At 46.3% G+C, this 20,756-nt stretch overlaps 2 protein-coding genes across 6 annotated transcripts in view; both read right to left on the bottom strand.

Annotated features, from left to right (window-relative positions):
- Positions 1-3,468, bottom strand: part of efemp1 (EGF containing fibulin extracellular matrix protein 1) — a 19,429-nt gene extending 15,961 nt beyond the window's left edge. The window contains exons 1-4 of one of the 4 annotated variants that reach the window (XM_030379333.1): positions 3,156-3,468; positions 2,600-2,709; positions 2,357-2,402; positions 1,573-1,893 (exon numbers count right to left, since the gene is read on the bottom strand). In XM_030379333.1, coding sequence (XP_030235193.1) covers positions 1,573-1,893; positions 2,357-2,402; positions 2,600-2,686 — 454 coding nt within the window. In that variant the 5' untranslated portion in view covers positions 2,687-2,709; positions 3,156-3,468. Of the gene's footprint in view, positions 1-1,572; positions 1,894-2,356; positions 2,403-2,599; positions 2,975-3,155 lie in introns of those variants that run through there. The other 3 variants (XM_030379332.1, XM_030379334.1, XM_030379335.1) reach the window with 3 other exon arrangements.
- Positions 3,469-7,382: 3,914 nt separating this feature from the next.
- LOC115559967 (cystatin-C) lies at positions 7,383-20,748 on the bottom strand. 2 transcript variants are annotated; one of them, XM_030379216.1, is made up of 4 exons: positions 20,482-20,748; positions 20,280-20,384; positions 9,146-9,218; positions 7,383-7,782 (listed from the first exon to the last, which is right to left on the bottom strand). In XM_030379216.1, the coding sequence occupies exons 1-4, from the start codon at positions 20,710-20,712 to the stop codon at positions 7,703-7,705; spliced, it is 489 nt and encodes a 162-aa protein (XP_030235076.1). In that variant the 5' UTR covers positions 20,713-20,748; the 3' UTR covers positions 7,383-7,702. The 2 variants fall into 2 exon arrangements, 1 of the variants encoding a protein (XP_030235076.1); XR_003979655.1 differs by lacking the exons at positions 7,383-7,782; positions 9,146-9,218 and adding an exon at positions 19,899-20,179 and having other exon boundaries at positions 20,482-20,741.
- Positions 20,749-20,756: the final 8 nt, after the last annotated feature.

Raw genomic sequence — 20,756 nt, 5'->3', positions numbered from 1 at the left:
GCTCTGAGACACAGATCTCCCTACACCACCACTCCCTGCTTCCAGTGTTGAGAGACACGCTCTTGGATTACATCTGTAGAGCGGACTGCAACTCTCTTATTACAGCTAAGCTTGCGTTGTTAAAAAAAATGAACTGATCTGACTGTGTCAGCCGACAGACAGAGCTAACTGACTTATAGAGCAATGAATTATCTTACAGAGTCATCTAACTGACCGCGACAAATTAACTCATAACTGACTTAGATAAATTACTTATCTTACAGAGTCATCGATCTGACCCGACAAACTAACTAATCTAACTGACAATGAATTATCTTACAGAGTCATCTAACTGACCCCGACAAACTAACTAATCGAACTCATTTATATCAATGAATTATCTTACAGAATCCTCTAACTGACCCCAACTAACTAACTCATCTAACTGACTTATCTAACTAACTGCACTGATTTAATCACCAAACATAACGACTGGCTGAAAAAATGGAGTCATATCCCTGAAACTGAGGTGCCACAACTTCTGGCAGAGCACAAGGTGAATAAGTTGCACACACCTGTTGTTTGTGCACATGTGTGTGTGTGCGTATATGTGTTGGTGTATGTGTACTGTGTGTGTGTGTGTTTGTGTGTGTGTGTGTGTGTGTGTGCGTTTGTGTGTGAGCGGGAGGAGAGAAAGAGGGAGGGGGAGTGAAGAAGAATATTTCCGAAGATCAAAGAATCCTCACAATTGGGAGCACACCCACTGGCTATCAAAGCTCAGACCAGATAACATCCTGGAGCTAAGGGGAGCACTGTCTGTATTTTAGCACAAATTACAGACATTTGTTCCGAAAGAAGCTGAAACTGAGCCAAAGACACACAATCAAACGGCACCCTTTAGAAAAACAGATCTGAGAAAATAAATTGTGATATTACAAAAGTTGCAAGTGAATGTGGCTGCTTTTCAACAGTTTCAACAAAAAAACTGAGCTAAAGCGGTCCAATCGAACGCACGTACACTGATAGGCGGTCATTGAAAGAGCTTCCATCTCAAACACACACTCGGTGGAGTTAAGGGTCCTTGGCTGAATTTCGCCCACAGCCACAGCCCAGCCTCCATCTGCTTTGGTTCTGCTCTGTATTACACATGACCTACGCAATGGGTTGGGATAACTGATGTACCACATGGGGGATTGTATCGTGCTCCCTGTAGTTGAATATTGGTATGCTGTTGGTATTCTGTATCTGAGATCTGTATGTCATGCTTAAAAAAACCTACAGCCGGTAGGACCAGAAAAGAGTGGCCCCACACAGCCATATTAAATTGTTTTACCATTTTTTTGCAATAAAATTGTTACAACTATGACATGAGTGATTCGTGACAGAACAAGAGTGAATAGCAATACTTGCAAAAGACACCCTGCTGTGATAGTGCTTTAGTCAAACTCTTCTTTATTGTCTAACTGTAACTGATGCCAGTACTGCACTGTTGTTAAAGTGAAATCCAAGTTGCACTTCAAATGACACAAGGGTGTTCTACCCTGACCTTAGACTCTACCGTCTGCCACCCACCAAGCGCCGCGCGGTCCTTACCTCTGCAGACATTCTGCTCGTCCACAGCAAACCCCAGGCTGCAGCTGACGGCCCTGGGCCCCGGATAGACCCCGCCCCCGGCGCCGGCGCCGGCGCCGGTCCCGGCAACGACACCGGCACCGCCGGGGGACACGATGCCCGGACGGGGAACCACGGCAGGGGGTACGACGGGGCGGACGGTGTCCGTCTGCGCGCCCTGGTCCTGGCTGTTGCTGACGTAGATCTGGGAGTTGTGGGGCAGGCAGAGGTAGCCGCCGAAGTGGTTGATGCACATCATGCCGCCCTTACAGGCGTCCTCCACCAGGGCGCACTCGTCGATGTCTGATGGAGAGAGAGAGAGAGAGAGAGAGAGAGAGAGAGAGAGAGAGAGAGAGAGAGAGAGAGAGAGAGAGAGAGAGAGAGAGAGAGAGAGAGAGAGAGAGAGAGAGAGAGAGAGAGAGAGAGAGAGAGAGAGAGAGAGAGAGAGAGAGAGAGAGAGAGAGAGAGAGAGAGAGAGAGAGAGAGAGAGAGAGAGAGAGAGAGAGAGAGAGAGAGGATAGAAAAAAGAGAAAGAAAGATTTAAAGAAAGAAAGAATAGATGCAGAAAGATATAAAGAAAGAAATAGAAAGGCAGAAGGATAGAGATCACAGATAGAAATAAAGTAAATACAGAAAAAGGAGAAAGAAAGTGAAAAGTCATTTTTTATGAATTGTTAGTAAACACGGTGACGTGAACTATTATCTCAGAAAACTCGGTCAGTACGATATGAAGTCAAAGCCAAAGTTGTAATTCACCATGTCTTACCTTTGCATTGCTCCCGAATAGGATCATACTGATACCCATCCGTACACTGCGTAAAAAAGTACAAAACCGATCTTAATTATGTTGGTGAGCTCGTGATTCATTGAAATGGATCCGGATAACCGCAAGTACACACAGCATTGCACCTCAGACACGGGCATGCAACATTTTTTTAAAAACGTGAGATAATCACTAAAACTGCAATAACACAACAAATTGTTTAAATCTCTTAGAAGTTCAGCCTACCGAATAGATGACTGGCTCCTCTGCATCCTGGGGGTCGGTGAGGACGGGAGACAAGATGGCACAGAGGCACACACAGATTCCAAGCATGTCGGCTAAACGCTGGAGTCGAACTGAGAGAGATGGATGCAGGAACCAGAGAGCCGATTGGATACAGTACGCGCGATCATTTTGTGCTTGACAGCCCACACGTTTTAATACCAGTTATTACATCATTCGTGGAATTGCTAAACGAGTCCTAACAATCCCCGCTGCTGACCCGATGTTTATGTTGGCATGACTCCAAATGAATGTGCGACTTCAGTGAGTGAAGTGTTTTTCTGCTGTTTTCTCCCACCGGGTTAGTGCGTAATGCGCGCAGTTCTTGCGTAAACATGTCCTGTTTTGTCAGACGGGTGCATCGAACCTGTTCACTCGTAGAAATGCCTGGATAAATGTTTAATAATTACCAGAATATCATTACTATCTATAGTTTTTGGACGAAATCGAGCTTCCTCCTGTGGTTAAAATACACAAAAGGATTGTGTATTTTGTGTATCGTCTAAATTTGGAGACGTACCTGTAGTTCTACCTGCCGTCTCTACCTCAAACAGAGATTGTGCAAAAAACAATTTTCCGTTATTTTTGTGCGTATCACGGGATAGTCTTCACCGACCAGCGAGAGATACAGTGTGGCAACGGATGGTTGGTGTGCAAAAACTTCTGGCGAACATACGGTTCTGTTGGAATGTGGTGGGCGGTGTACCGGCCAGGTAGAGCTCCGTGTACGGTGGGACATCTGAAGATAGATCTCTCAGTCGGTTGCGCAGATAGGCCTGCACACTATCTGCGCGCTAATCTGGATGCTACTGCAGCGTGGCTCCCTCTATGGACTGTCCAAGTCCAACAATCTTTTTAGAATAGTTGGATTTCGTTTATTCAAATCCTGTCTTTTGGACACTACATAGGCCTACAAAATGTATAAAAAGTTACTATTTTACAACTTCATCAAATTATTATTTATGTATTTACCAAGCGTGCAAAATGATTGTCCATCTTAAAGGGTATGGATTTAATATTTTACAATAAAAAAAAGAATCATATTGTTGTAACATCTGTCATGTGAAGAATGCATCGTAATTAACTCTAGGCTGCGATGGAGGGAGGCGAGGCCTGTCAGCTCACCCTGCAGGTGGCATAACAAGAGGTTGCTTGAAGAAGACCCCTATGGGCTACCACTTTATTATCCTCCAACAGGCCTACATGTCACAGTGTTTACAAGATGCCGGCACCTCGGGAACATCTGCTGGGCTTGGCACGGGCTCCCGGACTCCCCATGGGTGAACACATAGCAATTTATGTTGCGTGTGTGTGTGTGTGTGTGTGTGTGTGTGTGTGTGTGTGTGTGTGTGTGTGTATGTGCGTGCCAGCAACCTCTCCTCTATGATAACTGGGTTGGACTTGGCATCGATACCTTTTACACTCGACCCTTTGACCTCCGGTCGGGTGTGGTGGACAGCAGGGTGCAGAATGGTATTCAGCAACATGCCACATGGGTGCTAAATCAAACGCACCCCAGGACACCAAACACACGCAATACAATGCAGGGTGGAGGTATTTAATGGAGCTTTATTTGGAACATGTGCTGTTTACAAAGTAACACAAGTTGCCAAGTGTAGTCAATTCAAAGTTTAATCAATATTGCTTGATCTGTAACTTGATTACGAAGGATTACTTAGAACGTTTTTTGAAGCACTGTTGAACTTCATAGTGTGTGTTCCCCAAAGACAGAACATGGTGCAAGCAAATATTTAAAATTGTATCAAATGAAACCCAATTCAAAGTGATGATTTGTTAATCCTATAAAATGACAACAAAAGTGCAAGAGTTCAGCTCTTTATTTAACTTCCCATCATATTAAACAGATGTACAAAAAAAAGATCCACTCATAAAAAAAAAAGGAAATACAAGGAAATGATGTTCATCTAAAGGCATTTAAAAAAAAAAAAGTGTAACTTTTCAATAAATCAATGGGGAAAGTTCCCATCATCAGCCTGATGTACAAAAAAGATCAGTGAACGTTGTTTCCTTCTTGTCGTCTACACCTCGTTGGAACTGAATTCCTGCTGGCAGATAGCAGCACAGCGATACAGTGGGCAGTGATTCTTCTTGGAGGTCTGTAGCTAACTAACACTATAGCAAAAGGCTGTTGACGACCAAGCCTAGAGGACGCCCAGAGGGAACCCCCACTGATATGCTGGCAGACGGTCTCTCTCAGGCAGATGAGAGGGAAGCCAAGAGGGTTTTGAAATATTCCGCAAACATAACCCGTTGATGAATGACCTAAGGGCACCCAGGGGTCCAACTGTGTGCTTGGTAAACGGGCTAGAAAATTACTGTACGGAACGGCACTACAAACACTTTCTGCATTTAAATGTCAGAGTGATAGATTGGACCTTGGCTCAATGCAAGCACCGCTTTGAGGTTTACAACATCTATGACGATTATTAGCTAATTCCCCTGCCACTATAACACACACACATGCACCTTGTCGTGTGTAACACACGCACTGTTGACAAATTGCTTGTTGTCATGGTTACCCACACTCAAGAGTAAACAGACCTGGGGGGAGCACGAACACATTGGTGCACAGCAAACATTTTTTAATTAATATGTAAGAATTTGTTGTTGACTTGGAAAAAAATTGATCAGGACATCTTTAATCAGTGTCTGCCTAAAACAAGCAACGTAATCATATTTAAAACAAATGAGCAATGACCACACACAGAATAGCAAGGGAGAAGAGTCATCTTTATTTGCTTAGGTTACGGAAGGCAACACATACTGTAACTGGGGGTGGGGGGGCTGACATTACACATCAGCACCAGAACACACACACACACACACACACACACACACACACACACACACACACACACACACACACACACACACACACACACACACACACACACACACACACACACACACACACACACACAAATAGAGCGAGGGACTTTTGAGATGCTTCTTTTGGTGCTGAAGGAAATGCATCAGGTACTGTTGGCCACTAGGCATCAGCCAATCAGTTCCTGATGCAGTATCATCCACACCAGATTGTCTGCCTTCACGCCCCCCCTCTGCCACCTCCCCCTCTGGACGACCCGGGTCAGGGGCAGGGGGGCACCCATGGACAAACTCATTGAACAGTTCACACACACACACACACACACACACACACACACACACACACACACACACACACACACACACACACACACACACACACACACACACACACACACACACACACACACACACACACACACACACACAAAAAACAACCAACACAGTGTCCATCAGAGTAAGTAGAAATGGCAGCAGAAGCTTCTTGCAACAGTGAACATTCATTCATGCAAATTCAAAATGGACCATGCAATGTGGGTAGAAAAAGGAAAAAATGCTGCGAAAAAGATTTCGGGCACTTGGAAAAAGAAAGTGTTTTGTGTTGAAAGAAAAAAAACGGGTGACACAGGGATACAGATGAGTTGGTGAAGGAGACGGTCGTGATTGTGGCGGGTGGAGCAAAAAAAAGCGAGAGCAAAGAAGAGCGAGAGAGAGAGAGAGAGAGAGAGAGAGAGAGAGAGAGAGAGAGAGGCCATTTGGGTGAACCCTGATGTGTAATTGTGGCGACATCTTCATTGAGAGCCGCCTCCTCTCTTCCTGTGTGCCTAAATTGGGGGGGGGGGGGGGGGGGGGGGGTCACTGCAGGGCCTGCCGGACAGGGCCAGCGTAGCCGCCGCCGCGCTACGTTTAGCATAATCCCAGCGGCCATTGTGAGTGCAGATAGTGAAAGACTCACAGTTGCCAGCTGAGATTTTACCAACGCGCAGCAGAACTTGCGAAGAAGAGGATGACATGGTGGGGAGGGGGTGGAGGTTGAGGGACCCGGTATGTTAGGGGTTTGGGTGGATGGATAGGGGTGTAATGTACAAGGGGTAAGGACTGGAAGGATAGGGAGGATAGGGAGGAGACAGTGGAGCAGGTTCTAAACACCACATCAAAGTAAATACACATTTTACGTTAGTTCATCTCAAGTTTACATGGAGAAGCAGGTCTTGTTCATGTGGTTCCGGTACAAAGCAGGGCATTAATAGTGCAAATGGTTGGGGGTTCGATTACCCTGAGGGCCACCCATGCTAAGGATGTATGCATCGGTCACAGTATTCTAAGAGACGTTGAATAAAAGTGTCCACTAGATGGCAGATATTTATTCATATATTTAGAAATGCAGGAAACATGCTCTACTCAATAGACCGCCACTGTCGCCCCACATAAAATATTTTATTTTTAAGATGCTACTTAAGGTTCTGCAATTCCTTTTTTTTTTAATCTTAAAATCGTTTCTCCCTGATTGAAATCACTTATTTCGCTTAGTCATGTGAATGCAGCATGGTGTTGGACTGGCGACCGAGTTTTAAGCCTTTCTGCGGAGGTTCCCTTGTACATTGTACGACAGTGGGCTAGCAGGCTAGCTGGAGTCGTTTAGTGAGACAGACTGCAGAATCTCTCCAGGTGATTGTGAGATTTATAAACACACCATCACAGTTGCCTGCAGAGATTACCCAGTCTGTCCCCTTGGTTGTAGCTGTCGTACACGTGCACACACACACACACACACACACACACACACACACACACACACACACACACACACACACACACACACACACACACACACACACACACACACAATCACAAATGCATGATCACACACATACAAGCACAGAAACACACATAAAAAACAGAACACACACACACACACACCGACACACAAACAGGACCAACAGAACACACAAAAACACAAAGAGGAAACACGCACACATAAAAAAAGGGACACCCCCACGCACACACACGTACGTGCACTACAATGTAGCACCTACCGGAGTCAATTGGCAGCAGATGGTTAACATGGATCCGCCTGGACACCCTGAAAGGGACCACCCCACCCTAATGCCCCCCCCCCCCCCATGTCCCCAAAGGTCCATTGTTACCATGGTGACGGGGCCACGGCACGTGCCTTCCATTGTTGCGACCGTATCCTCAAGGGGTCAGCCGCACATCCAGTCAGGGGTCAAGTGTCACACGGGCCTCTCCCGCTGGGGTCGTAGGTCGCCAGGACGCAGCCTCTGAGCCCCCATCAAACACTGAAACAAATTGAGAGATGGTCGGGGCGGGGGGGTGGGGAGGTGAAGGTGTCATCGGTTGACAGCCCAGCAGAAGGGAGGCCATGTGGATGTCAGGGCCACGTTGAGGATGTGGCCTGACCGCTTGGGTCGTATGAAGGGTACGAGTTGTTATTTTAGGGGATGCATCTTGTTGGTTCTGAACACAGAGTGTTTACTAGTCTGAGCAGTGTTCGGTTACATGGAGTTCCCCGTCTTTTGTTACAGTATGTCCCCCTCTTGTGGTCAAATTGCACTCAAAGACATTTTCTTTAAGTGCTGCTACACAATAAACATATTACAACATTTTTGCAGAGCTCGAAATACATCTGTGTATAAACACTCAGAATATAGGGGAATACATGAAGATGAAATAACCTAGGAATGTCATAAGCCATTATGGATTGACTCAATAGGTTTCTGTATTCTGTATTATATAATTCAATACCTTCATATCCTTATCACGCCATTTCCACGCAGATCGCCTCTTTATCCATTTGGGGCAAACATATTTGCAGGTATTTAGTAGCATATTAACCTTTTTTATTCCACCATCGGATAGATTATTAAAAGAATGTAAAAAGACTCAAGTTTCCATCCTGGCCAAGCATTACTCAGGCACATACAATCCCAACTTGTAGTCCCTTCTGTAATCTACAACAACAACAACTTTTTGAAACATCTTTCATCCCCATGAGGGTGCATGTTTTCCTTTTTTTTTTCCTTTTCTCCAGTGAGCCTAAAAGCATGTCGGGAAATTCGGGTCACCGAGTTGCAATGAATTGTTCAGGCGTTGACAAAAGAAAAAATCTCAAGTTTATTAGACGGAACAGGCTGACAGTCCACACTTTGTTAGGTAGTGGATGAACAGAGTGGTTTTGACAGGCCTAACCTCTTAAGCTTTGAGTCCCGCTGAGTCCAGCACAGCCAGAGCTAAATGCCATCTGTCCCAACATCATGATCTTTTTCTCTGCACCCCCTTCTCCTCTCCCCCACACACTCCCCCCCCCACCCCCCCACCCAGTTCTTTAACAGTTTAGTATTGGAAATTAGACACACAGAAAACTGAGGTGAATTCAGATGATATCCACAAGTTGATATCAAACAACCATTTGATTTAAATTCATTCTGTTTGATGTGCAACCACAGTTTAGTTTAGGATCAAGGGCGTACAAACAGCAGTTTGTCCTTACTGATCCACAAGTGATTTTGGAAATTAGACCGAGGCCAGATTTTCATTAGAGCAGCTGCCTTGAGGCAGAACCATTATGCCATCCTACCAGTGTATTATAACATAGTTGCCTTATTAATGACGTCCCAAAGCGTTGTTTTAATCCCTTTTTACCTTCACAGAAGCAGTTCTTGTGTAGTGATGTGAGGGTTGCTACGAGGAATCTGTGGTCCCGGACGAAAAAGACCTGAGGAAAAAAGAAGAGAGACAGAGGGATAAAGAACAAAGGAGCGATATTTTTGATCCACCTTATTATAGATTTGAAGGGTAGTTAGTTCGGATATTTGAGGAACCTTCACTTATATTTTTATAATCTGTTCAGGTGATGGATTGTAATTGTGAATGGCAAGGAAAATATATTAAAACCAAAAATTCATTGCCTTAGCACAGATCATTTTGTCGCCTGGCAAAAGAAAAAGATTCTCTATGGACAAAATATCTGTCGGGATAATGAAATGTTTTCGGACAAACAATGAACACATTTTGATGTCTATTTTTCTTTAAACATGATTCAGTGAGTGTTCATCTGATCTGATGGAAAGGGACATTTTCTCAGGGAAATCCCTTTTCGAATCAAGACGACCCAGGGCAACTGAGAATGTCGGCACTACACTGCATGTTACTGGAACACACACGCACACGCACACACACACACACACACACCCCTCCCAGCCCTCCCCCTTTTCAACCAACTCGCTATGACTCATCACTGTCAATTTCAGAAGCCTGCAGTTCTTTTTTCACCACGCTCCACTGACCCCAACAACACCGGGGCACATGGACGACAATACAGCAATAATTGTACGGAGCGTAGGGGTTTCATCTGCTATTCTCTCCCCTGTGTCACTCCCATCCGTTAGCTGTCATCCGGCGTTAGGGAGCGAGAGACGACCCTGGTGCCCTGCAGCCAGTGTGCTTCATTAGGACGCCCCGTGCTGTACCGGGCCGAGGTCCGCCTCTCCGCAGAGGGAGAGGAGACGCGCTGCATCAGTTGGAGGTGGATTTATCAAAGGGCCCTGGTACAATGGGTTAGGGCACCAGCAAATTATGAGACGAGTCTCTAAGGGGCCTCCTGCTGGGGCATATTGTACTGTTTGTTTTCGGGCCCCGTTCGGACTTCAGACGGGGTGGAAGCAGATGCATGTTGGGAAGAAAAAAAAGAGCGGAAGAAAAGTGGACCTGTCAGAACGCGGACAGCAGCGAGTGCAGATGTGTATGAATCGCACGGGTGCTGGACTGTCAATGAGTGTTTGACAGGGGATGGGGGGGCGGTTGTTAAGGCCACGTTCGCTTCTGCCGGACCACGACATGCTGGGAAGAAGAGACACACACACGCGCGCGCGCGCGCGCGCGCGCACACACACACACACACACACACACACACACACACACACACACACACACACACACACACACACACACACACACACACACACACACACACACACACACACACACACACACACACACACACACACACACAACCAACCTCTTGGAAGTGCACGTTGCCTAAGAACAATTGCCGATGGCCTTGAGCCGATGTGACATGTGTATTTTGTGGGAGGCCCTTTCTCAGAGACACCCTGCAGTACATGGGAAAGAATCAACACCAACCACCAGCCAAGGATCAAGAGAAACTTGGGGTGATCGGGGATGAGGCACCGAGAAGGCATGAAGAGGAGACAAGGGAGGAAGAAAAGCTGCACAAAATATGTGAACAAGGCACAATTATTATTTATTTGAATTTCTTTTTCACTTGTTGTGGGTTATATAGACAATAACAACAAAAACCAACGGTGTCGGCAGAAAATCCAACCGTTGGTTGAATAAGCCCCCCTAACATCGAGTACTTAACCCTAAGAGAAAAACAATTACTCATCTGTACCCGCCAAACAATAAGGGGGAGAGAAATCGTTACGCAACACAGGGATAATGTGATCCGCCAAACAAGCCCGTCGTTTAGAACTGGCAGTTCATATTTTAGAACGAAGCACTTCACTTTTAAGACTATAGAGAAGAAGGCTTTTTGAATTGCTAATCCTTCTGGTGTTGCAGGCTGCCTCTTAGGCCCAGACGATACGGTAGGAAGATGGGATGAGCCGTCAGCACAACGTTTACTGCGCCGTATTAAGATTCAAGTTCCCTCGCACACCAAACCAAGTATACCTTCGCCGATATATATCATAGCGACATACACACACACACACACACACACACACAGCAAAACAATGACTACGATGTCTTAGGGTGTTACGACATCATTCACTGGCGCGGTGGCAATTGTCCCGCAATTTAAATGTAAATTGATGCAGGCCCACTGTAAATGACTGGGGGATTAATTTAAGGCACTGGCATTTTAGCAAGCGGCGTTCTGCGGCGGATGGGGGTCAAGTGTCATCGTTGCGCTGTCTCGTTCATCGCCACGGATTTCATTATGGCCTGACTGACGCAGTGGCCTCCTTTTATAACCTCATCCGGCCACCTAGAGCGCCACATGTAGAAAACACACCAGCCAATTTAAAAAGCAACAACTTTGTTTGGGGGATTAGAGAGAAGGGCGCAAAAATGTTAACTCATTCCTTTTTTTTTTTCATGAGAGCATTGGGTCGTTTTTATGTCGATGGGGTTTTTTCGGAGCGGGATTGACAATTTTGCGATCCCGGATTGGCCGTCTCAACGCCACAACCCGGAGGTAAACAGCCTAATTAGTCTGTTTTACAGGGCGTGTTATCGGATGCCTCGTTGGCCATGGCTCCGCATAGCATGCGGTTATTGGTGACCTTTGCAAAGAGCATTCCATGACAACCAAAGCCACGGAGATGTTGTGGCTCCGTCAGAGGCCAGGATACTCAGAGAGCAATACTTCTGGATGCTCCTGTTCCTTTTAATGCATCATATTTATCTTTCATCAGATCCTGTTTTACTTATTAATTAGTTGTGTGGCACAACAGAAGTAGTATTCTAAAAAGGAAAAAAATAATGGTTTTGCCCTTTTTGATCTCGGAGAGAGGGTAAATCATTGATGAACTTAGAACCCCCCGTTTTTCCCGCTTTTGTAGAAAAGAAGTAGCTGGTGAACCTTCCTGTGAACGTTTGAGGTGACCAAACCATATCTCAGTGACGGGGCCTTGGATGTGAGCCTTTATCACATTAGGGGCCCGTGCACCTGCCACTAATCCCACACCTTGTCCCGAACTCTCAGCACCATTACGAAAGGCATACACACCTCCGTCTGAGCTGTCCCAGCCCTTATCCAAAGCCCAAGGCCCTCGCTCCGGGCTGTCAAACACAGGTGGCCTGTTGCCCAGACGTACACAGAACCTCTAGTTATTCATTTATGCTTGTCGGCTACTTCAACAAATGTGTATCAGTGTATGTTTTTTCAAATGTATATTCAGGCATCGGCAGGCAATGGCTGGGCATACATGCAGAGAGTACCCAACCCTATAGCAGAAAAACCCCTTTACTACAAAAAAAAATTATTGCATCAAATGCAGTAAGGTTCTCATCGCCCAGTCCCTTTTCTTCGGTGTCCCTCTCATATTGAAGCAGTATAATCATCATAAATACAACAGTTATGCACACTACAAAACCATTGAAGCATTCCATGATTCGTGGTGCATGAAACTTTGACGGACACAAAAGCCTTTTAATCCAAGGCTGCCCCTTTCCCAGGTAGCGAGTGCACAGGATGAATATGTAGGGCGAGTTATACGAGCATGAGTTACAATGAAGAGTGCTAAACTTCAGAAAAGGGCTTGCGACATGGGGAAAGGGGTTTCGTTGAGGGGGGGGGGGGGGGGGGGCTGCACACACAATTACAGTGCGGTGCAGTTTCAGCCCAAGGGATGGAAGTCCCAAGCCAGACAAGCAGCAGAGGGAAAGAGCAATGCAAACCACGTCGCTTTCCTGATTGATGGCGTCTCGCCGTGCAATAGCTGACAGCGCAACATGTACATCTCCTCCTCCTCCTCACACAAACCCCTTAAGTGGCAATGCACTGAGTCCACGCCAACTGCCCCGCTCATATCCCTTTGCATTTCGCCCAGAGAACAACTCCGGGATGGATTGAATCTCCCTGTAGATGGTAATGAATACTGGCCACTACGGTACACAGTATACTGCATACTGTATGAGCACACCTCGTTTCTTCATCCATCCTCCTGTCACCCCCCGCCCCCCCCCCCCCCACAACGATGCCAGGCCATGTCTGCTCTGGCGGGGGGCCAGTCTGGCCGCATCCCCACAGCGGCCCTAGCAGATTGCGAGGCAGGTCCCGGCTTAATGCTGACACATCGCTAACAGTAGCCAGGGCAGGCCGGAGACCACAGGGATGGGGGGAGGCTAAAACATCAGCACAGCACTATTTGCAACGATTCGTATGGCGAAACGTCCCCACCTACACCTTTGGGACGTTTGGAGGATCCTTTGAGACGTGCCCCGACAGGGGTGATGGATTGGTGCTCTAGTTTGGCGTGATTTGGGACAGATTTGAGACCTGCACATTGGCGTCATTCGGAGAACGAGTTTGTTTATCCTTTGACTTAAAGTAGCAGCGTTTTTTACGATCAATACAGACAGTCCGGTCCCTCAGCATTTCACCGGGTGGGCGTGAAACCATAAAGTGCCGAGTCAAATTGTTTGTTTGCATAAAAGGTGCAAATAATGTAGGCAGTGGCATTTTTTAAAATGGTTTGTCACCATATCAAAATGGTCAATCTGCTGTGTTTTACTCACAGAGTGTGATTTACTCAGAGTGTAATAACATCCAAGAAATGGGAGTGAAAGTAAGTTAAAAGCAACGAGGTTAACCAATTCTAAACACGAGCAAACTCCCATCTAATCCACACTCCGAAATTCTGAATCAAACAACTGCCGACGATTTCGATTCGGCCTTCTTAAACCGGGGATGGGCCTGTATGCTGATTTCCACTGATCAGGATTTCCGCACCAATGTGCTTAGCAGGCCATGCAAAACAAGATTGGCAGAAACGAGGATGGCCCATCGATACTACGCCAGAACCAGCGGTGCCACTGATTAATGATGCAAGCCCCTTTTCTCTCCCTTATAGCCTTTTGTGTGACCCCCTGACTCCTCACCTCTCCTGGGGTTAAACTTATTACCCTTTGACCCCCGTGACCTGCACAGTGAAAGGAAGGGGAGATTGAGGGATGACCACTGCTCTGGTCCCCATTGGTGGAGGGCCCGCTGGCCAAACCGTGGCCAGAGGGGGGCTGACCAGCCAAACCCCAGGAGAGATGTGGCCCGGGGCCCTGCCACACGCTCTGTTGATAATACTATTAATGGGTCAATACCGAGCAAACAGAGGGGGCTACAAGCCTGCCTCCAGCCTACGTCAGGAAGAGGGTCGAGGGCTATTGTTAAGAGGAGTAGATCTGCAGGGTAAACGTGTCAGAGTGGCCTTCATTTGGGGACTTCAGGAGAGGTAGAAGTGTGACTTACTTCTCAGTGGATTACTGAATATAATTACTAATATACATGGCAATCCATGGACAGAATGAGACAGAAAACCAAACCAAAACCATAATTAAAACGGAATATTGTGTATTTAGATTTTTTTTTGCTTAATCATCGTTTTATCATTTCCAGCTATAAAGCCTTATAATGATTATATTCAACACAAACTGATTGATCACTTTTCATAAATACCGTAGCCTGAAGCTATACAACACCCACCATATATATATATATTTACACCCGATATGCATCGAAACATATTGAACATTTAGGGGTAATGTTTAACACTAGCTGCAGCTCTTTTTAGGTGGAAAAAAGGGTGTCATCATTTTCTCTTCCCCAGGGTGTACACACCTAGTCCAAAACGCTCACCCCATGCATTTAAAAGCACCACAACACCATGCTCCCAATTTATTTGCTGTTGCTCCTGGTTATATTATACAAATCCTTTTTATGAGGGATCTATTTTCATATCAAGAAAAAAAATGCATACAAATGTTGTATTACCTTTGATTTACATTCTTACATGAATGGCGCATAATTTAGCTCAGTCAAATCTGTTTCTTACATGCATCATTGTACGTGTGTGGCAACCATCTATGAATATGGCCTTGCTGTTGCGAGTGATTGATGGTTCCAACTGTCAAAATTGATAACCATTTTCTCCACCCTTTCTCTCATTAGAAAAACCCCACATAAATAATTTCAAGGAGAGACTGTGCATTATGGCCGTTATTCAAAATATCACACGCAAATGTGAAATCGACATGAGGCAGCTCTCTTGTATATCCACCTAAATATCACAGGATTATGAAGAATTTGCACGCAAAATACACCAGCAAGCTTTGCGTCTCCCTCCAACAAGAGTTGAGCAGCGATAAGCATATTAAAGTGCAATTAAAATCAACAACTGACTCTAAACCTATTGCATGTGAGCAAATTACATTTTGAGAAGAAAAAAAATGAGGAAAACATTGCATTTAAAGTAAAACTGAATCCCATGCAGCCACGCAGAATCCCTACAAATCCAAAGTTGCAAGGAACTGAGCCTACAGTTGGGCATGTAAACAATATGTACACACATGAGACATGAGACACACACACACACACACACACACAACCACATGCAAGTTCACAGATAGCCGCTAGCTACGGTAGCCCTTTCATTCTACGGACTCACAAGAAGCCTTAAAAGAGCAACGGGGGAAAGAAGAAATAGAAATGAGAGGACAGAGTTAAGAGACTAAAACTAACCACAGACCGGGGTGCTAGAAGAGAAATAAGAAGCGATATAGTACCTCCTTCCAGGCTCGTAGTGTAGAGAGGGTGGGACACCTGCAGAACCTGGCAAGCTCTATCCAGCTCTCCGACGACTGCTCCCTCACACGCGGTGGTGGGGAGTGTGTGTGTGTGAGAGGGGCTGCGTGTGTGAGGAGTGTGTGTGTGTGTGTATGTGTGTGTGTGCCTGTGCTAGGGGGCTGGGGGGCTGAGACAAGAGGATCCTCCCCTTTCTTCTTAGGGCTCTGCCTCCTTAACAGGATGGAGGGGTAGGTGGGGCAACCGCAGTAAGGCGCACACACACACACACACACACACACACACACACACACACACACACACACACACACACACACACACACACACACACACACACACACACACACACACACACACACACACACACACACACCCCTTTCTCCATGGTCGTTACATGGTAGCATGGTGGAAGAATCTTTTGCGGGCGTGTTCAACTCGGTTATTCTAGAAAACACTTCCATCTCCCTTCCAAGACTTGCTCTGTTCTCTCCCGCCCACATTCTCCTTCCATCGCTTATCGGCTGGATCTCCGCCAGTCTTCCCCTGCCTTTCTCAGTCTCCCCCTATCCATCCCTCTCCCTGCAGCCCAACACTCTCCTGCCCCGTGTCCCCTCCACTCTGACTGTACCACCATATTAACGGGCTTCCATCAATCTGGAAAGGGGGACGGACATATGCTCTTTCTGGCTGGTAGTTGACAACTTGCTAGCCACCTGGTGTGTGTGTGTGTGTGTGTGTGTGTGTGTGTGTGTGTGTGTGTGTGTGTGTGTGTGTGTGTGTGTGTGTGCGTGCGTGTTCCAACAATCATTACTCTCATGACCTGGGATTACGTGGGACACTCGTGTGACACAAACAAATAAACAGTAGCAACGCTGAACAAAAAAAAACAAACGCAGCTTTGACCATCAGGCGCCGCCGCATCAGGTACTTCCATCTATTCCGTTTTCTACGACCGCAGCTCATCGCACGGCCCCCGCAAACACAGCGACCCCACCCCCAATATCCTTTCTTCCCTCCCTCCACTTCTCTGGACAGCACGCTGAAATCCCATCTGAATCGAGGGGAACAGCCATCCCTACATAAATCATTCCCTTATTTCATTGGCCACACATTACATTGAAAGTATTGATTTTCCTCCCCCCCCCCCCTGCCTCTGCGCCGACTGCCATGAAACCCTTCCAGCGGTCACAACAGGAAGTGGAAAACAAATCTCGAGAGTATTTCCATTGCCCACAATGGCGGACTCAAAGCTGTAGTCGCACAGAGAGAGTGAGGGATCTGTGTCCTGCTACACACACACAAACACACAAGATCGTGACCCGGACTTCTGTTGCAACAAATGGGTAAATCCTTTGGGACAATATTATGAGTGATACTGTAACAGAAAACAAAATATGAACCAGGCCAATACATCTTAAATAGAGTGTGTGACTTTGGACGAGTGCCCGCGAGGATAACCCTAATGGAAAGTGTTATAAATGAAGAAAACCCCACTATCATTAAAAAATGCACCCGCATTGACTTCAGGGCAGGTAGGAAGAAATGTGATCATAAAGGATCTGCCCTCTAAAACAAAGAGCCACTTATCTCTGAATGAGCAGGTAAAACCATCCTCCACTCCAACCAAACAAAGCCATATGAAGAGCACACACTGCCGTTTCCATGGCAGCACAGCTGGGGATACACTTTGAACCCTGACCTAATGCTCCTGCTAAGGCTCTGAAGCATTGACCAAATCCAGGGTCAATCAAACAGGGGGTCACGGGGGGTCAAATGACAATGACCCTGGCTGGTTACGCAACACAGCGTGCCCAAGCCTACAGCGGGGGAAAGGACCTTCACCCCCTATCCTCATCAGCCATGTGGAGAAGGTGATGGCGGAAGGCAATTCACAAAGAGCAAGGTTACCTGACGTCATTAAGCTTAATCTCAAACATTAATATATATATATATAAATATATTGATTAAAGAATTGAAGAAATACATTTTGTGATTTCTTCTTTTTTTGTTGCGAAATTCTTGTTCTGGGGTTGTTTGTTGTTTTCACAAATAGCATTAGAAATAAACACAAAAAACTGATTATGATTGTGTTTCAAAAGCAACATATATATATATACAGTATTTCTATACATAATATATTATTTTATATTTGGATGCTTCTAATATAGGAAAGTTGATTGTTTTGCTACCTGAACGGATTCAAGTACATTAACATAGTCCCACATTTTCAGAATAGGTTGAGCATAATTTTATGCTCTATTATATCTCTAACCTCTTTCTTTTCATTTGTCTCATCGGTGATGGCAAAAAAAACCAAAAAATAAGCGGCCACCAAACAGAATTACAACTGCCTGGACGGTTTACTGCGATTGTACATAAAGACAAGGTAGAACTTAATACAAAATTCATGAGCGGGTGTTAGGGCCACATGTTGGGATGGACTGAAAAGGCTGTGCCGCTGGTGATGAGTCAGCACAAAATGGAGTTTGACGATAAGAAAGGACGCATCAGTCAGGTCCATTAAAGAACAACAATGCCCGGGCAGACATGTCACAATCACTTCAGAGTGAAGAAGAAAGCAACAAATGAGGAACGTTTTTTCCCTCTTCTTTTTTTTTTTTCTTACTGTAGCACAAAACAACAGGGAGGACAAGAAGATGGTGGAGGGAGTGGTGGTTGGGGTGGGGGTCACACGAATAAGAAGTAGTCTTGCAGAAATAAGGTTTAAAAAAAAAAAAGGAGCAAGGGGGGGGGGGGGGGGGGGGGAGAAAAAAATAAGACGGATAAAAAGGGGTGTGGGCCAGGGGTGGAGGAGGTGGAGGGGGAGGGGGGGGGGGACTGATCAGAGGGGTGCCAGACACAAAGAGTCCAGGCCGTGGCCCGGTGGCACGCGATGGGCAGATTAACCAGCACTTCCTCCCCTAACCGAAGCATTAGGACACCTGACTGACTCCCGCCAATGGCAGCCCGCCAGGAAGGGAGGGGAGATGGGTGAGGTTTGGGGTGCGGGGGGGCAGGCCAGGGCTCGCCTTTCAACACCAGGGTTCTTCGACAACACAAAGAGGGGTGTGGTGGGTTTTGGGTTGGGGAGCGAGAGAGAGAGAGAGAGAGAGAGAGAGAGAGAGAAGGGGGGGGGGGGCATAAGCCTCACCCCCTCACCATCTGCTGCCCCTGGCCAACTGAGGACAAGGGGCAGGGCTGGGCCATAGACTGGGGGTCTGTACGGTGTGTAAGTGTATTTAGCCACACTGAAACACACACACACACACACACACACACACTACAAACACACATGCCATGTGCGTGTATGCAGGCTTGTGTGTCAGTGGGTGGGTGCGTGGAATGGCAGATGGAGCAAGCATACTCCTGGCACTGGTGCAGTGATGCAAGACAGTAAGGACTCCCCCCCCCCCCCCCCCCCCCCCCCCCCCCCCTCCCCTTACAAACTACTACTACCGGCCGCGTGTCAGGCCAGTTCTTTATGTTTGCTTTGATTAAGACGTCCCTAATGAGAGACATTAGGAGCTGGGTGTGATGGTGTGTGTGAGCAGCTTATCCACACATAGGGCTGGTTAAGGCGCAGCCCGCCAGGCTAACGATACCTTACGGCGTCCTAACCGCCTTCCCCTGGCTCCGAAAAAAAAAGCATGGCTTAATAGCACGATCGTGTTTTATTAGGGTGCAATTATGAAGACAATGTGTACGGAAATTAATGGTGAAAGAAAACGCATCATTCAAAATAATGCGTTTTAATGTAGCGTGCCATTGCTAGAACGTGGATTTGGTACATGAGGTGGGTGTGTTTTTGTGCACTTTTTTTGAATATGAAAAAGGGGGTCAGGGAAGCAGACAGTTCACTCTTGCTGAGCAGTAATCTGGAAATGTCTATAATCCGGCCTTCTGGACACAGTGGCGGTGGGGAGAGGTGCAGCCTCCTCTCAAAACAAGAGCTGCGTGTGCCTCCCTCTTGCTCTCTCAAATACAGACACTCTGGTGTGTGTGTCCACCCCACCAACTTTCACAGAGCAACCTTTTACCAGATAGATATTTTAAATACAGCCACATGTTCAGTAGAGATGTAGTAGGTTAAACGTTTAATAGACACTTTGCCCATCTTATAAAACCATCATAGCAGACCATCCACCGCTTTAATTCAATCGATCAGAATATGAGAAAGTAAACAAACGGATGGGGGTGGAAGTGGTGGGGGGGAGAGAAACAATGCAACACGGTAGTGATGACTTGTTTACTCGGGGCAGCTTTTAGGGGGGACATTAGACGCATCGTTTAAGTGCGAGTATAAACAGATTCTTCCAAGGTATTTCCGTTATGATGAAACGGCACTGAAGGGTCTGTAATAAATAGAAGATTAATGAATTGACTTTATTGTTGAAATTAGATATTCCAGGAGCTTGTAGAGTGCCGTCAACATCATGTCGGCTCACAACTTACCTTCACTTGGGTCTGCAGAACACACTGCTCAGTTGAAGGGGTGCTTCTCTTGTAAGAGGTTCGTCCCAGGCGGACGTCCAGTATGTAGTTAACGCCTGCAACTATCTACAATATAACGATAGTACACAACTCTGGTTAGGAATGTCCAATTTTAATTGAAAGAAATCTTCAGTAAAACCATGTACACAAGTTTTGAACCTACCTGGATTTTGGCCGAAGTGATGTTAAGAATTTTGTATGCATAAATATCGTCGATATTGGCTTCGTTGAAGTTAGCAACGGCAAAACGTGCTGCCCTCACGACATCGGTTCTGTTTTGAGGGATCGCGCGTGGCTCCCCGGTCATTGGCTGGGCAGCGCCGTCAACAAGTGCGGCCGCTGCAGCCAACGCGAGAATACAAAGCAACGTAAACGAGGTCATGATTTTAAGCATAGCGCTTTAGAAATGTTGTTGGTCTTGAATGTTGGCGCGGCATC

The sequence above is a fragment of the Gadus morhua genome, chromosome 15, assembly GCF_902167405.1.
Source record: "Gadus morhua chromosome 15, gadMor3.0, whole genome shotgun sequence".
Lineage (NCBI taxonomy): Eukaryota > Metazoa > Chordata > Actinopteri > Gadiformes > Gadidae > Gadus > Gadus morhua.
Note: the sequence above shows the minus strand (reverse complement) of the source record. Positions and strands in the feature narration are given on the sequence as shown.

Excerpts from the sequence above, each read along its gene's own strand:
- LOC115559967 (XM_030379216.1), bottom strand. The coding sequence starts at position 20,712 with ATGCTTAAAATCATGACCTCGTTTACGTTGCTTTGTATTCTCGCGTTG. Across the intron at positions 9,219-20,279 it reads TTCTGCAGACCCAAGTGAAG|GTCTTTTTCGTCCGGGACCA; the intron begins GTAAGTTGTGAG and ends TTTTTTCCTCAG. Across the intron at positions 7,783-9,145 it reads CAAGAACTGCTTCTGTGAAG|TGTTTGATGGGGGCTCAGAG; the intron begins GTAAAAAGGGAT and ends AATTTGTTTCAG.